General features: G+C 55.9%; 1 protein-coding gene across 3 annotated transcripts in view; it reads left to right on the forward strand.

The window, feature by feature from the left end:
* AGRN (agrin) overlaps positions 1–17,394 on the forward strand; it is a 129,085-nt gene that overhangs the window by 91,188 nt on the left and 20,503 nt on the right. For all 3 annotated transcript variants that reach the window (XM_056332233.1, XM_056332235.1, XM_056332236.1), the window contains 13 exons: positions 635–856; positions 3,162–3,356; positions 4,510–4,710; positions 6,196–6,341; positions 6,516–6,621; positions 6,981–7,094; positions 8,797–8,961; positions 10,396–10,539; positions 10,915–11,039; positions 11,436–11,541; positions 11,774–12,157; positions 12,312–12,446; positions 13,932–14,059. In XM_056332233.1, the coding sequence (XP_056188208.1) occupies positions 635–856; positions 3,162–3,356; positions 4,510–4,710; positions 6,196–6,341; positions 6,516–6,621; positions 6,981–7,094; positions 8,797–8,961; positions 10,396–10,539; positions 10,915–11,039; positions 11,436–11,541; positions 11,774–12,157; positions 12,312–12,446; positions 13,932–14,059 (2,171 nt within the window). The remainder of the gene's footprint in view (positions 1–634; positions 857–3,161; positions 3,357–4,509; positions 4,711–6,195; positions 6,342–6,515; positions 6,622–6,980; positions 7,095–8,796; positions 8,962–10,395; positions 10,540–10,914; positions 11,040–11,435; positions 11,542–11,773; positions 12,158–12,311; positions 12,447–13,931; positions 14,060–17,394) is intronic.

Below are 17,394 nucleotides of genomic sequence, written 5' to 3' on the forward strand. Positions count from 1 at the left end.
TCCTGGACGCATCAAGGCCTGTGTGGAGGAAGGCTGACTTTCTGCTCCCTCCTGCCCTGTCCTCTGCCACAGAGCTGGTCATTCCGATCTGGCTTCACAGGCAGGCTCACGTCACCACTGCTGCCTGGGAAAAGAAGTGCTGACTCCCCTCCTGGCAACAAGGGACCTCAGTCTGTGTTGCCCTCCCTCAGCACATGATGCTTGTTCTTGTTGCTGGCTGTGAGCTGCTGGGGAGACCCAGGCATTGGGGTTTGGTGCAGAAACCCACAGGGCTGATCTTACCTCAGGCCAGCCCCTCGGGGCGGAATGTAGCTGGGATGAAGATGGGGCAGGGGAGATGAGGCAGGGTTCCTCTTCGAGGTGTGCAGGGAGAAGATCTTGTGCCTGCTTCCCATCCCTAACCTCTGCCAAGCATGGGGAAGATGCTGAGCCAGGCATGTCGGGACGGCATGGAGGGTGCAGGGGCTGGGCAGTTGCCGAGGCCAGGAGCTCTGTGCATTTGCCACAGCTTGGGGGAGGCAGGCGTGGACCTGAGGCTGGGGATGCTGGCATGCCTTGCTGTGCACAGTGCCCTGTGGGAGCTGAGGAAGCAGCAGATTCAGACCGGTGCCTTTCCCTCCTGTCCCCTCTGCAGACCTGGGCACTCCCAGCCCGTGCCTGAGTGTGGAGTGCACCTTTGGGGCCACGTGTGTGGTGAAGAACCAGGAGGCTGTGTGCGAGTGTCAGCAGGTGTGCCAGGGCCGCTACGACCCCGTGTGCGGCACCGACAACCGCACCTATGGCAACCCGTGCGAGCTTGACTCCATGGCCTGTGTCCTCAAGAGAGACATCAAAGTGAAACACAAGGGGCCTTGTGGTAAGAGCCGATCTCGGGGGGGTTCCTCGTTCTCGTGCTGTTGGCCTCAGCCTGTGTTTGCTTGGTGGGAGCAGACGATACCTGAAACATGAGTGTGGCCCTGGCCGTGGGGAGAGACGCCTTTGGGTTGTATTTGTGCTTTGACTGCTGCCATGGATCGGGAGGGCAGGAGGGAGCCTGCTGGGCTCATGCGATGCCTGTTTAGTGTGTCAGGAAAGCCAGTGGCTCCTCATGCGGGGTGTGCAGCGGCTGCTGCCTGGGGAGCTCCTTTTCCCACTGTCTGGTGGGTCAGAACCAAAGCAGGCTCAGTGGGAGGATGTGAGGAGGGAATCCGGGAAGGAGCCTGACCACTGCCTTCCCACCGAGGGACGCAAGGCAGCGGAGAAAGCCTTACGTTAAGGCAGGTGTGAGTTGCCTCTCTGTGCAAGCCAGCCCTGGCACTGCTGCCTGCACTGTCCCCTGACCCAGCAGACCTTACCCTGTAAGCTGCCCTGGTGAGGAGGTGGCTAGGTCGGAGGCGCAGGATGAAGTAAGCTCCCCCATGGAGCAGGCTTCATCCTCTTCCCTAGCGAGAGCCCGACTCGGACCCACACGCAGCAGTTCCATCTGCAAGCGTTCTCTTTGTGCCAGCACAACTTTGCCAGTCAGAAAGTGTTTGCACACAGGCACAGCCTGGGCTAGCTGGGTTCTCCCAGGACAAAATCTGCCGGGATATTCAGGTAGGGAAACTCATGGCGGTTTTGTCAAAATACAGTCTTTCTGCCCCTAACCTTCAGGCTGGGTGTCAGGAGCTGTTGCCTGTCTCTCCAGCTAAGGCTGGTGTGTGTGGCATAGCAGTGCCCCTGCCAAAGCTAGGCTTGATACCTTACAATCACCATCCCTGGAAGTGTTTAAAAAATGTGTAGATGTGGTACTCGGGGATGTGGTTTAGTGGTGGGCTGGGCAGTGCTGGGTTAACGACTAGGCTTGGTGGTCTTAAAGGTCTTTTCCAACCTAAATGCTTCTATGATTTCCCCACTGAGCTGCCACTGTGCAGTCCTGCTTGCAGTCCTACATGCTCATGAGCTAGTCCTACATGCTCATGAGCTGTAAGGGCTTTGAGACAGCAGAGAAAAGGATGACCCTTCCTTCAGAGGAGGAAGATGCCATCCAACCTGAGCTCTCTGCTGCAGCGTAGCAGAGGGCCTAGTGGGATTCAGGTCAGAAGAAAATGCCTGTACCAACTCCACGCAGTTACAGGAGAAAGGATGCAAATACCTCAGCTATTGGGCACATGCACTTGAGTGCCCTGTAGGAAAGAAGTGTCCTTGTCTGCACGCAGGCTGCCTCGAGCAGCCCCTCCCGACCTGCAGAGGCCAGCCATGGCTGCAAGCTTTGTGCTGTAGATAGAAACCTCCTGGCCAACAGTCTGCACAAGCCAAGCAGGGGGTTGTTGCTTCTTCCCTCCCCCATGTGAAGGCAGCAGCTGCTGTGTGAAAGGAAAATAAGAAAAACTGTCTTTGAGCCAATTCCTCATGAACTGGATGGCAGGGAGGGAAGAGGGGTGTTTGAAGGAGAAAATGAAGCCGTGAATCACTAAATACCCAGGAGTCAGGAGATGTGCTGGCTGGAGTCTGGTCTCTCCTGCAGTGAGTGATAGCTCCTTTGCAAGTGAGTTATTACCAAGATAAATGTCTTCTCTGACCCGATCCTGCACGCGTGTGCTCTGTGTGTGTTTGCAGCAGGCAGGCTGAGGGTCCCGTTGGGGGAGGCAGCAGGACGCTGTGAATTGGTGCTATGTTATACGTGTGTCCGGCACTGCTGGCACGCTGATAAACCAAGAGAAGACAGTATCCCCCTTCCTGGCCAGCTGCCTCCTCCCGCCCTGCTGACTGGCCATGTGTGCATCCTGCCGCCTCTCTGCCCTAGGGACTGGCCACTTGCTGCCGGGGATGCTGCGCTCCTCCTCCCAAGGCTGGAGCTCATTTATCACTCCTCGTAATTGCACTCAGCCCCATGCGCTCTCCCGCCTCCTATTTAGCTATGACGGCTCACAGCCCCGGTGACATTTCACCATAGTTACTCCTGGCCCTGTCGGCTTTTATGAGTAGTTACTGCCTTTCTGCCTCCCAGCCTGACTCTAACCTCCTCCTGCAGCCCTCTCTCGGCTCCTTCCTTTGCTCTGTGCCCTGGGGCTCCAGCTCTGAGGCTGGAGGAGGAGGTTGCAGTGGGGTTTTATTTCTGCTCTAGCACTTCATTAGCCAGTGACACCTGCCTGACCTGACCTGTTGTTTTAACCTAACAGTTTTGTTCTTCGTCTGCACAGACCGTTGCGGCAAGTGCCAGTTTGGGGCCATCTGCGAGGCAGAGACGGGACGGTGCGTGTGCCCCACAGAGTGCGTTCCCTCCTCGCAGCCCGTGTGCGGGACAGATGGCAACACGTACGGTAGCGAGTGTGAGCTCCACGTCCGGGCGTGCACGCAGCAGACGAACATTTTGGTGGCTGCCCAAGGAGACTGCAGTGAGTCTGGCAAGGTCCCCTTCTTCCCTCGTCTCACTCCTGCTAGTGGCATTTCAGAGAGCAGATGCTCGGCCCCACTGGCTGCCCAGGCCCCGCCGAGGTGCCCTGGCCACTGCTGTCCAAGGCTTACTGGTCATTTGTAGCACTTGCAGCCCATGGGTTTGCCAGCCTTAGGAGGCACGAGAGAAGCCCCAGGGTCAGGAGGTGTGGAGGCTTTCTCTAGCACTCCTCCTGGTGCCTTTATTCGTTGTGGACAGGACTTGCCAGGAGGATATTGGCTCCAGATACCCAAATGCAGCCTGGGCCTGCGTGGTCACTCAGACACCCTGCCTGAGGCTTTTCACCTTGTCTGGCATGGTCTTCCCTTTCAGCTTCATGTGAATTGGGCATCTTGAGTATCTCAAGCAGCTTCTTTTTAGCCCCAGCTGTTTTAGTTTCCTCAGCTATGCCTTGTAGGTAGTATCTACCCTCTTTGTTACTTGTCTGAGCCAAGCAAAGAAATTGGGCTACAGGCATGTTAGTAGCTACCACCAGAACTAGAAGCATCAAAGGTCTATTTGATCATGCATTTCATCTCCATAGCTTTTCCTTCCCTCCGTCCCTTGGGGTCAATTCCTCTTTGCTCCTGTGTTTTTCTCCCCACTCATCAGCCCAGGGAGCTGTCTGTGCTAATTTCTTAATGTATTAAAAGCCCTACCTAGGTTCTTCATTAGGACAAATGGTACTTCAGTAAAAGCAATGCTTTGAGCCTCATAAAACCTGTCCAGCTGGGTCTGGTGTTCCAGGGCTGAACATGGATATCCATGCTAAATTTAGGAGAGAAGAGTGACTGAGTGTGACAGATGACTCTCAGTGCTCTGGGGGCGCTGTGAGCAGGAGGAGGCTGAAATCGGGATATACCATGAGAGTAAATGGGATTGGACACACCATCTGTGGGTGCTGATGGGGATCAGAAGTGCTCAGGACTGGCACCTGTCTGTTGCAGACTCTTTGCACGGTTTAAATAAGCAATACCAAAGCACTCTGGGGAAGGAGGACTTCTGTCCTTGCCTCTGATGGCATGGCACTACCGGTCCACAGCTCTGTGACGCTGGGCAGCTGGCCACAAAGGTCCCTACAATGTCTCACTGTGGTTCCTCCCTCTTGCCCACAGAGTCCTGCGGCAGCACAGTGTGCTCCTTTGGCAGCAAGTGCGTGGGTGGGCAGTGCGTGTGCCCACGCTGCGAGAGGCAGCCCTTCGCCCCGGTGTGTGGGAGCGATGGTCTCACCTACGACAACCAGTGTGAACTGCAGGTGGCCTCCTGCCAGCAGAAGAAGAGCATCGAGGTTGCTAGGATGGGGCCATGTGAGGATGGTAGGTTGCCACTGTTTCTCCAGCTGTGCAGGTGTGAAAGGTGGGGGAAAGAGTGACGGAAAGGCTGCACACAGTGGGCTCTCCCCTCGCTGCTCTGCTGTGCCTGACTGCCACGTGAGCCTTGCTCCAGCACAGTGCCCTGTGACACCCCAAACATCCCCAGCACAGCAGGTCTCGTGCCTCTCCTTCCCTCCTGGCTGGCCGGCCACTGCCACCCAGCACCCGGGCTGCCGCCTCCCTTTCCCCTTCGTCTTTCTGTATTCGGCAGTAATGAGAGATGACTTCAGCTCATCGGCTGGGTGAGGAGTTTATCACTGCTTTAATTTCACACTTCAGTGGGCCTTGGCTGGGGGAAACAGGGCTGTTCCCGGGGCAGGGAGCCTGGCTGCTGCTTTGCTCCCCTCTGCCCCAGGGGCTGCTCGGGGGCCTGGCCTGTGGCCACTATTGACTCGGTACCAAGCGCCAGGGAAGGTCGTGGCGTTGGCTGTACCTTGCTCAGTCAAGCTAAGAACTAAGAAGCTGCTGAGTTTTCCCACTGTAGGGGAAAAACTGTGGGTTAACGCTGGCTGAATCCGAGTACAGGAGGCACACAAACCTTGGTGCTCGGATGTGCTGACCCGGTGAGCTGAGATCCTCTGGCTCATTGCACACATAGTCTGGCTGGAAAGGACTTCAGTGCTGTGGCAGAGCTTAGGGAGAAGAGAAGACATAACATGGTGTTTGATCACAGCCCTCCTTGGGGCATTTCAGGTTGATGTCCCTCTGGGAAAAGATCTTAAATAATTCTCTGTGTAATGCCAAATCCCAGCCTTTGATCACTCAAGAAAAAGGGCCAGGTTTTCCTTCCCCCCCCCCCCCCCCCCCTTTCCCCTTTAAAAAGCCTTTGAAATCAGCAACATCTCTTGCTGCTGGATTGCTGAGCATCTTGTGGAGAGGCAGCCAGGCTAGGGATAGAGTTTATATATTGTTAAGAATATCTGCCTAACTGAACTTCAGGCTAAACCCAAACTCCATCCCTTCCTCTGCTCTGGTTTCCATATTTCTGTTAGCAGCATCAATCTCCCTGCTGCGCTATGTGTTTGGGAGGGCAGAAGAAGAAAGAATTGGATCAAAGGATGGAATTAAACTGTCGCTAAGTCAAGTGGCAGCCCTTCCTCCTGCTCATGGCTGATCTCCAGGTAGCCTACAGGGTACTGGTAGCCGCAGGATCCTTGCTTTTGCGCCTGCTGCAGAGAAGATCACCTCAGGGCACCTGCTAGAGCATCCCTTTGCAGCTGTCATTATGCAGGCTTTGTACAAGCTTGTGACAGTGATGGGAGAATCTGCTTTCTCCAAGGGAGAGGGATCTTCTCTGAGGTCCGGGCATAAGCATCCTAATACGTGTGGGCCCAGGATGGAGGGGGCTTTGGCCCCATCCCCTCTGCTTGCTGCTAACTCTGCCCTGCTGTGTGAGCCCTTTCTCACCATGGTCCTCCTTTGCTACAGAGTGTGGCTCAGGGGGCTCGGGCTCTGGTGACGGCACTGAGTGTGAACAGGACCGGTGCCGACAGTACGGGGGCTGGTGGGACGAGGATGCAGAGGATGACCGCTGTGTGTGTGACTTCACCTGCCTGGCAGTGCCGCGCAACCCGGTAAGCATGCTGAGCGGTTCTGGGCTGCCTGCCTGCGGTCCTCGCTCCTCTCCTCTCTTCTCCCTCGTGGCCTTCCCGCATGCTTCCTGGGCAGGAGAGGGCATCCCATGGATAGGGAACCTGCCTTCCTGTGCCAGGGACTGCCCTGAGCGGCTTCCCTCCCTGTTCTGGCAGGTGTGTGGCTCTGATGGTGTGACCTACACCAACGAGTGTGAACTGAAGAAGACACGGTGTGAAAAACGCCAGGATCTCTATGTCACTAGCCAAGGAGCCTGCCGTGGTGAGTTCCCCGAAGGCAGCCAGCCCCCCAGGCTGACAGAAGCTGTGTGCACTGGTCCCCAGCCTGGTGCCCAGCAATACCACATGCCCTTTCCCTGGGGCTACGCAAGGAAGTGCTTACCAAGGACACAGCAGTGTCTGTGTTGATTTGCTGATCCCTGCTGCATCATTCCTGTATTGTGCCCTGTGCTTCCCCTGGCCAAGGGTAGGACCTCACCTCATCACCTGTTCCCGGCATGTCTGCAAGGACCACCTGGTTTTGCAGGAATGCTGCTAGCTGCTCAATCAGACATTGGCAGGACTTCCCTGCGGCAGCCTGTGTGCCAGGGATAACCTGTACCTCTCTGCCTTCCTCTGCAGCCCTTGCCACAACCCCGCCACCTCTCCTGGTTGTGCACTGCAGCCAGACCATCTACGGGTGCTGCCCAGACAACATGACCTTGGCACTTGGAGTGGGTGCAGCTGGATGCCCAAGTAAGTGAATTTTGTGTTCCCACCTGGCGGGGGGCAAGAAGGACCTTCAAGGGTGCTTGGAAGGCAGGAGAGATCAGGTGGAGGGGGTACTTGGGATCCCATCCCAGGGGAAACAAAGGAAAGTGGACCCTCCCCATTTTGTAGCTAACTAGTGACCTCCCAGGCTCAAAAAGCCTCCGTTTATCCCAGCTCCAGGCTCACAGCATGCACATATGGAGATGTGCATGCATGCTTCACCTTCTATGTCGACTAGTGATGCTCTTGTCCTTTCAAAAGCCCTGAGTCAACTTTCAGGTCTAAGTCCTTCTGAAATGCATTAGGGCAGGATGGGGCTCAGAATTTGGTGCTGAGTCTATGCTGGATGCCCCAGAAGGTGCCCCTAGGGCTGTACCATGCCCTCTGTGCCTTCAGATCATTGCTAGAGGTTTTTCACTGGCCTGAATGGTAAAAAATACTGCTTGGATCCTTGCACTACAAGGTGGAACAGAGCTTTCAGGTTCACCTAGGGACCTTCTGCAGGCCACCCCAGGGCCAGTGACTAGTGGGTGACTGCACTGTGCAGGAAGCTGAGCTGGCAAATGTTTCATTAATATTTATTAAATAATCATCGGAGCCAGCACTTTAGCAGAAGGTGCATTTTGAAAGGCATTAGCAAACTCTTAACAGCTGAGGCTGTGACCGCCTGTTAGGGAAACACATTACCCCGTGGAGACACGACTCATGCCGTGCTTGGGCCTGGCTAATGCCTGCTTGATGAGGATGTAGTGCTGTTTAATGTGCTGTATAATTTAAAAAGCAGCATAATTCAGAGAATGTCCAGACATCTCCTGGCAGGGGGTGCATGGGGCTAGCTGGAGGCTGAGGTGGGTGCGGGAAGAGCAGAGGTGGGGTGGGGTGAGGTGCGCTGGGTGAGAGGGGCTAGCAGAGCTGGGAGGAGCTGGTCAGGGGAGGCTAGGGAGGGCATGAGCACTTGGCTATCAGCATCACCCTGCCAGTGGTGGTTGGTAGCGATGTTCCTCTGTGTCTCTGATGGGAGTCTTCTCCTCTGCCCTCCAATCCATGGACACAGCTTTGCAATTGACTGGGATTCAGTATCCCACCAGTTTCTGTCCCACCTGTGGCCCTGTGTTGGCAGCAAGCGTACATCAGGAGGTAATTACCACTTAACCAGCAGCCTGAAGCCCCTAGGGCAGATTTATCCATTGCTGCCTGTTCTGGACATGCCATTTCCCTGCCGCTGGCAGTCTGGGGATGTGCTCATGCACCCTACTTGCTGCTCCCAAGGTCTCCCTTTCTATCCAGCTGTGCCCTGTGTCCCTTTTCTGCTGCTCCCTCTGGATAAAGGGAGCATCTCTCTGTCTATCTTTGGATCATTTCCCTCCATCAGGTTCCTAATTAATGAATTAATAATAAACTTCTAATAGCTTCCTTCCTCTTTGATGTTAATGAGAGAGGAATTCTTGATAACAGCAAAGCAAGTGGTCTGATCTCTGAAGGTTTAGTTCCCCCTTGCAGCTGGGGCAGAGGAGAAGAATTGAGAGCAGCTGGTGAAACCTCCTGTCTGGCGCGAGACCACGTTCCTGCCCTGGCTGAGCAGCTTGGTTGGCTCAGCAGTCGGTGCCTCCAGCATGATGCAGCCCCTCAGCATCCCCCCTGCTCCCTGGCCAGGACTCAGCCTCATGCACTCTCCCTCTGCCCGCAGGCACCTGCCAGTGCAACACCTACGGCTCCTACGGCGGAGCCTGTGACCCCGCGACTGGGCAGTGCTCCTGCAAGCCAGGCGTGGGGGGCCTGAAGTGCGACCGCTGCGAGCCCGGCTTCTGGAATTTCCGCGGCATCGTCACTGACAGCAAGAGCGGCTGCACGCGTGAGTGCAGGCAGGGCTGGCCCATCACTCCCCATCCCATGCAGCTCTGCTGGCATGGCTCCCTGCCCTGCTCGGTGGGGCTCAAGGCACGGCGAGTACTGTGCTGTTTAAAACGATGGGCCGAACGCTGGTCCTGTTGCAAGTCACCTGCCGCGGCTGCTTTTGCAGAGCTTGATGACTCGCTCCGTGCAGGAGAGACAGCGCGGCCCAAAGCACTGCAGGGATGCTGTGCTCCCCCTTGGTGCAGCTTGCCTAGGGGATGAAGTCTCCTTCCATGGGCCCGCTCCCTGGTCAGATGTTCCGTAGGGCTGCTGGAGCCCAGCGTGGATGGGCCCCGCTGTCCCTGCGTGAGGCTGGACAGTTGTGAGGGGATGGGTCTGAAGTGGAAGGAACGAGGCAGTGGTTTTGCACGTTGCTGCTGACCCCCGCCAGGGATAGCCATGTGAAAACAGCTGTAAACTAAGAGAAAAAAAGCCCTCTTGATTTCAAATTGCATTGGACACCCACCCAAGAAATCCGGTGCAAACTAGGCAGAGGCCAGAACAGCCAGGGGGAAGAGGAGTTATTGGGAGGGGGTTGCAAACAATAGAGAATATGATTGTACCCATCTCTCGCCAAAGTCACAGACAGCTATTTGCTGAGTGGTAGGTATGTCTCGGGCTCCCACCTGGCCTAAGCCCCTGGCCAAAGGACTGAGGCTGAGTGCCCTGCTCGGTGGGAGCAAGCTGGAGACACCACTGTGCCGCTGAAGGGGAGGAAGGATGCTTTGTGCTTTGAAGAGGGGACAGGCAGGCAGCCTCCTGGGTTCCTTGCACAGCTCCAGGAATGAGTGCTTGTCCAAACGCTGGCATGTCAGGATTTCAGTAGGTCAGAGCCAGAAAGCTTAAAGTGGAAATAGGATGTCAGCTTTGTAACAGCAAAGGCATCGCACTGCTGAAATGTCTTCCCAATTTTGTACTTAATTCACCTGTAGTCTTTAAATAAGAGCGGGGTCTCGCTGTCAAACCAGAATCACAAATGTCAGTAGGCAACATCCTCTGACCTCAAACTAGACAGACACCAGTGGCCGCTACCCTCCTACTCCTCTATACTCCCTCTCCTTTATCCTTCCCCAGAGAGAGGAAAAGGACCCCTGGGGTGGGTGAACGTTCCTACTGGAGCCACATAGATCTTTAGTGCTGATGGGAATGCGACTCTGGGGGGTGGATGTGGGATCACAAGCTGCAGGACCATGATCAGAGGGTAGCGGGTGCAGGAGGCAGGTTCCTGCAGCCAGTCTGGGGTCAGGAGGTAGCGAGCAGCAGTGAGCATTATGGTCGTCCCCTGAACCCTTCTCCTTGCTCTTGTCTTGGATTGCTGTGGGACCTGAGTGACTCTGCTGCTGGCTCCACAAATCCACCCGCAAAACAATGTCTTTTTCCTCGCCTTGCCCAGCCTGTAACTGCGACCCGGTGGGTTCAGTGCGTGATGACTGTGAGCAGATGACTGGACTGTGCTCCTGCAAGACGGGTATCACTGGCATGAAGTGCAACCAGTGCCCCAATGGCAGCAAGCTGGGCATGACTGGCTGTGAGAAAGGTGAGGGAGCCATGTACCAGAGGGATTGTGTGGGGCACCGGGAAGTGGGTGCTTGGGTGCTGTGGCAGGGCAACACATAGGCTTGTGAAAGAAAAGCATCCCTCCCACCCTGCGTGCTTGTGCTTTGGGGGAAAGGGGCCCTGGCCTCTGTTCCTGGCTGGGTTCCTATTAGCTGAACGCACTCAGGGCACGGGGGACTGTTTCTCTGTCTGATGAAAGTCTGTCTTGTCCACTGGTCTGGATGGCTCTGGCGAGTGCCAGGGAGAGCCAGGACCCACTGGGAGGAGAGAGGGATCTTGATTCAGCATAGCCCGTTTCTGCGTGATTGGTATGTGCGTTGTTGGTCATCTCTTTCCGCTTCTCTCCCTACCCCAGACCCATCAGCCCCAAAATCCTGCGAGGAAATGAGCTGTGAGTTTGGGGCCTCGTGCGTGGAAGTCAACGGCTTTGCCCACTGTGAGTGCCCATCCCCGCTCTGCTCGGAGGCCAACATGACCAAGGTTTGTGGGAGAGGCAGCCGTGGGGGCTGAGTGGCCTGTGTGGGGACGTGTGGCTAGCTCAGTTGTGTTGGGCTGGCGGAGGCAGCGTGGGAGTCTGATGTCTCTTCCCCCACCCCCAAGAAGCAGGTGTGCACGTTCGATCGCAGTCTTCAGCACGTGGGGAGGGGTGACATGTGAGTCGTAGATGTCTCCCAGCAGAGCTGGATGCTCTGTGCCCCATCTGGCACCTCTGAGCCGCTCTGCTTCTTGGTCTTGGGTCTCTCTGTGCAGACCATCGCCTCTGCCTCAGGGGGACCCCTGCAAAGCCCCTGCTTCCAGCATTTAGAGACCGCTTTCTTTTGCCCAGCACCTGGAGGAGGACAGAGGCGCAGCTCACATTTCCCTTCTGCTTCCCAGGTGTGTGGCTCAGATGGTGTCACTTATGGGGACCAGTGCCAGCTGAAGACCATTGCTTGCCGGCAGGGACAGGTCATCACAGTGAAGCATGTGGGGCAGTGCCACGGTGAGTGTTTGCTGCTGTCAGTGCTGGGGCAGTGCCAGCTCTCTGGCCTGATGCTGGACCTGACGCTGGCTGCTTCCCTCTGCAGTTCCTCACTGTGCCGTGACTTCATGGCACAGCAGATGTGCTGCCCAGGGCAGGTGCCTGAGGGTTTGCAGCATGCTTCCAAGTGTCACGGCCAGCTTTTCCCAGACCTGCCCCCTCCTTACCTGCCCTGTCCTGCTGCTCCTTTCAGAGTCCATCACTCACACAAGCCACACGTCACCACCCACACCGCTGCCCACACTGCCCTTGGACAAGTTAATCCTTCCTCCGCCACTGCGGCTCACCACCCGGGCTCCAGAGCCCACCGAGGTGGCTGCCAGCTCCCTGCTGTTGGAAGCCAGGCCTACTGAAAGAGGTCACCCTACAACAAGGCGCATCACGACTGCCAGACCAGCCACTACACCATGGGTGACCCACGGGGTGTATAAGACCACTGTCCGCCCTCTCTCCACCGCACCAGTGGTCCTGGCCACCACCCAGCCTGCCTACGTTGAATCAGGCAGTGCAGAAGGCAGTGGAGACCAAGAGATGGGCATCAGCGGAGACCAGGAGTCTAGTGGGGCAGGCTCTGCTGGTGAGTGTGAGCTTCATCGGCTCAGCAGGTCGGTCGCGGGCTAAACCGTAGCCTGTCTCTCACGATGAAATGAAGCTGTCTCTCAGCCTTGTTCTCTGACACAGAGGTGAGGTCTTACCTCCTGCTGGCAAACGCTCCTCTTAATGCCCTGCAGGGGAAGAGGAGGTGGAGGAAAGCCAGGTAACTTCCACCCCAGCCATTGAGAGGGCGACATGTTACAACACCCCACTGGGATGCTGCTCTGATGGCAAGACTGCGGCTGCTGATGCGGAAGGCAGCAACTGTCCGGGTGAGTTTGTCCTCGGGGCTGAGCTCTGGGCTCCCTTTCGGCGGTCAGGGGTCAGGCTGAGCTCTTGCAGGGTGCAGGAGGGGGAGGGATGCCACTGAAAGATGCCCACCAGGAGAGCAGCACGGTGCTGTGCTTGCCCAGCTGGCAGCGAGCACGGTTCCTGTGTGCAGGCAGGGGGCTGCTGTGTCCCTGAGGGGACGTTCGAGGGGATGTGCTGAGCCGTGGGAGCTGGCAGACGTGCCCACCTGCCACAGCGCCCAGCAGCCAGCCCTAGTGCTTGGGTGGGTGGGTGCTGCTGTTCATGTGGGGAGCCAGGGCACTCTGCAGTTTTCTTCGTTTAGGTGACCATTTTCTTCATTGACTGCTACAGCCTTAAAAATTTGACCAGTGTTTTGCCCAGGCCTCTGCAGAGCTCACGACTGGCACTAGGGGGAATGAGGGAATTTCTTGGATTCCCATTTTATCTGTGCTGATGGCTGTGAAGGAAACTGGGCTGACCAGGACCCGTTTGGTGCCAGGGTAGGCGAGGAGAGCAGCAGTAGCCCCTGTGTCCCTGCTGGGCTTCCTGTGAAGTCTGAGCTTCTGGGCTCGCGCTGTGGTTGCTAGGGGTGCACAGTGCTCTCATGACCTAGGCAGGATCTGTCTTGCCTACTCGCAGTCCCTTCCACACCATGTTGAGTCCATATTGAGGAAACACTGAGCCACCTGTGCTCAGTCATGTATGTTGTACATGCATCCTTGTTACCCTAAGAATTGTTGCTCTGGAGCCGTCTCCCAGCTGTTTCCTCACTGCTCACTGAGGTCCTTTTTAACTGCTCCTGTTCCTTGGGGTTTCCAGCAGACTTCCCCTTTTCCTCTGGACACCTCCTTCCCCTTTTAACCCACGGAAGGACAGCTGCTGGGAACCTCCAGCATGGTTACCCACAGCGGGGATCTTTCTATAGCTGCCTCTGCACCCCACAGCTCCCCTAGAAGGAGCCACACTGTGGGTTCCTGTTGCAGTTTCGGTTTGGTTTTGCAAGGCTGGCCACAGCCTGTTAGCTGGCAGGGTCTCTGCTTCCCTTTCCCAGCACAGGTCTTCTCCTTGTCCAGAGTTCACATGTCACCCTCCTCTGCCCTCTTCTGCATGCCCGTGTCTGATCCTGCCGTATTGACTATGTGCTGCTCTGGCTAACGTCTTTCTCTTGTTACTCAGCCAGTGCAGGGGGGCTGCTATCCGGGCCGGAGCTCAGAGGAAACCGTATGGTAAAAGCTGCCATCTCCAGCCTGGTCTTTGCCATCTGCTCCAGCACCCTCTGATACTAATCCTCCATGGCGCTCTCCCAGACCCATCCAGACTAACCCCAACACTGGCACTACCCGCACACTGCCATCACCCTTTCCCCCCAGGGACTCGAACGCTCCTTGCGGCTGTCAGCCACACGCCTGTCCCCTGCCCACAAGCCGACTAAAGGCGTTTTGTCTTGTTTACCCTCCCTCCCATAGCTACCAAAGTCTTCCAAGGAGTCCTCATCTTGGAGGAGGTGGAAGGCCAGGAGCTGTTCTACACACCGGAGATGGCTGACCCCAAGTCAGAGCTCTTTGGGGAGACGGCCAGGAGCATTGAGAGCGCGGTGAGTTCTTTGCATTGACCTAGGGTCTGGCTAGGGTTTTTCTGGCCTCAGCAAAAGAAGAGAGGACCCTGCCCACCCCTGCCTGTGCTGTGGTGGGCAGACAGCTAAACCCCAAATATTCACCTCCAGAAGCAACTGGCTGAAGCGAGCAGGCTTTCTCTGAGCTGCTGCTCATCAGCAGGCTTGTCTGTTCCAGTGGCCGGGTTCCTACGGGAAGCCAGCCTGTGGCATGCTCACTGTGGCTGCTCAGGTGTTAACATGCATGCATGCACACAGCTCAGCCTCCTGAGCCTCTGCTTGACCCCAGCTTGTAGAAAATGAGGTGAAATGGGGATGTAACAAGGCAGGTATCACTCAGACTCCCCCACACAGCGGGCAATACAGCTGCATGAACCAGTGCTTCTCTTCCACTCCTGCTGCTCAGCAGGAGAGACAGGCAGCAAATCAACAGCTGTCAAGCCCGCTCTGGGGAAGGAGCCCTTCTCCCCATCCGCCTGCCCAGGCCCCTCTTCTGCCCCCCAGCTGCACTGCACATTGCAAGGCATTGCCCAGGCCGCATTCCCCGGACTGGGGAACACTTCTAGCACCCAGCCTGGCCTCCTCACTACAGCAGCAATGCCATATTCTGCTGGAAAAATCAGGCCAGGATTAGCACCCCTTACTTCCATCGCCAACGCCTTTGCCGCTGATGGAAGAGGGAAATCACAGGAATTTTCTTCCTCTGTGCTCACCCACTTCAACTAAGGGTAAGTTGCAGCGTGCTGCCAGGACATCTGCCTGCAGCAGAGCCAGGCAGCGGAGCTCCTGCTGCATCTTGGCTGTGTTTGGGCCCTGGTACTGCCACAAGAGCTGTGGTCAGTACCTGTGTCCTCGTCACCCTGAAATGGGAATCCCTGCCCACGGCAGCCCCCTGGGAGAGTGCCTGTATTCCTCCTGCCACACCTGCCCTGCACTCCCGGCTCCCCTGCGGGTGGGCACTCAGGGGGGCAAGGGGAGATGTGGTGGAGGGCAGATGGCTGCAGGGAGGACTGTACTTACGCGGGGATCTCATTGGTCAGGTGGCTTGAAAACAAAGAAACAAGGACACTGAGAAGAGACAGACAGACAGAGACTGACAAACAACAGCTCAACAGAGGTGCCCTCCCAGGCAGGGTGCTAGGGCAGCAGGGGGTCGGAGGGTGCAAGATGCAGATTGATGGAGCCTGATCCAACACCCTGTCTCAGTGCCACGGAGCTGGGAATTAGCCCCGGGGGCTGCAGGAGCACATTGCTGAGGAAGGGTACCAAGCCAGACCGCAGTGGACCGAGAGTCTTCTGTTGGAGAAATACCCAGTCCAGGGGCTGAGGACCTCAGTCCACAGCTGTGTAGCAAGCCCTGCTCACCTGCCTGCTGCACTTCATTCCAGCCACACTGCCAAAGAGGGGACTGAGCGCTGCCTGCTTGCTGAGCGCTGCTCCCCGGGTGCGCAGTCTGTAGTACCCTGTGCCAACGCCACCCTCCGCAGCTGCAGATGCTCTGTCGTCCCAACCAGGGGAACCACCGTGGGTTTCCTCCTGCTTTGCCTTCTCACTCGCAATAGCTTCTGGGGAGGCAGTGGCCTGTCATAGCTGTCTGTCAAATCGGAGCACAGAGACCTATCTGCAAAACGTGTTGAGTACCTTGGAGGAGCATTGCATCATGTTGGGTCTGGTGGTTTTTTTTGAGATGGGCTTAACCTACAAAAGCTGGAAGTGAACATGGGTTATTGTCAGGGCCAATGCCTTTGTGGGGTGGGCACTTAAAAGAGTGTAAGGAAATGATGCACCAGTTCTAAAAGGTGCCCTCTGTGAATTTGTCCGATCGCTTTTTAATCTACATGTGTTATTAGCCTCTGCCACATGCTGTGTCTCAGTGGGTTCCATCCTTTGTTATGTTTTGGACCAAAAGTTATCCTTTCTCAGCTTGATCTTGGCGATGGAGCTGTTTAGATGAGAAGTTCTGCCTTAACACCCTGGATTTCCCAAAGTGTCCGTACCTCCATGAAGAGCCCTTAGGCAAAAATGTATCCAAAACCCCTTTGCCCCCCCAGTTCAGCTACACAACTTGGGAAGCTGCTTGTGTAAACTCAAGTCTCCCACCTTTAGGAAGAACTCCCCTGCATTGCCAGCTCCTGGAGCAGGCGGACTTTGCGTGGCGATGTGTGTACATATGGGTATGCCAAGGAAGCACTGGATGGGGTAGCAACATTCTACTGTAGCCTGCAGTGTGGCACAGCAAATACAAAGCATCTTTGCAAGGAGATTAACATATTCAGAGCTGGTTCCAAGCTGCACTTAGAAGTTGGCAAGCCCTTGGTACAGTCATATAAGCAGATGTGTGACTGGCATATGGACCATATGGTTCATGCAGTTCTGTATCACAATAGCAATATTTCCCAATACAACAGTGACTTCTATCCGAGGATACAAACACGCACACGAAAGCTTCATTCACACGTTCGTGCATTCTCCCCTCCCCAGCAAGGCAAGAGACGCTGCTGGCTTCTGTCTTCCCAGGCTGGGGGAAGTGAAGGCATGGCACAGGCACATGGCTGGGCTGAGGGTTCCTGCCCCAGCCCCGTGCTGCAGAGACCTGTTGTCCCCGTGCAACGTGCCTGCAAATGCCCATGGATGCGATATGCTCCTTTACCCCTCTGAGATCACTGTGCCCGAATTTATAGGAGGAGGCTATACCGTGAGACCATTAGTCAGTTAATTACTTTCTTTTCTGCCTTTGCCGTGAAGCCGAGGGAGGGAAGCGGTGGCCTCTAGCTGTGACAGCTGCTGGTCCGATGTGAGTCTGGAGAGGTAGCTAGCAGGAGTGTTACAGCCCCGACTTTCTGTAAGCCTTGGGCTGTCACTGTCTCCTTTGTGTGACTTCAGACAAATCCTGCAATGTCTGAGAGCCAAGTTTTAAAAGGCAGTCAGGTACTTAAAGATGCAGAATGGTGCTTTATGGGATTTTCCAAAGTGCCTAAGCAGGTTTACAGAGCTTTAGAAGAGATCACTAAGACTTAGATGCCACACAGTAAAAAATCCCTATATGAACTGCAAGGTGTCTCTGGTCTGGCTCTGTTCCATTCTTTTTCACAGCTATGGTGGGGATAGCTCGCCTTCCCCACACTATTTCGGGATCCTGTTCTTACCTTTTGACTGCGGGCCATAAAGAATAGGGACCGCCTGAAATGATTGCCCTGCACAACGGTGCCCTGTTCTCTGTGTGGTCAGTGGGATGTCTTGCAAAGGTTTGGATGCAAACCCCTGTGGGTTGAAACCAAGGAGACTCGGTGAGACTCAAGATCTTTTACTGAAAGGAC

Source organism: Falco biarmicus, chromosome 3 (assembly GCF_023638135.1).
Source record: "Falco biarmicus isolate bFalBia1 chromosome 3, bFalBia1.pri, whole genome shotgun sequence".
NCBI classification, from domain to species: Eukaryota; Metazoa; Chordata; class Aves; order Falconiformes; family Falconidae; genus Falco; species Falco biarmicus.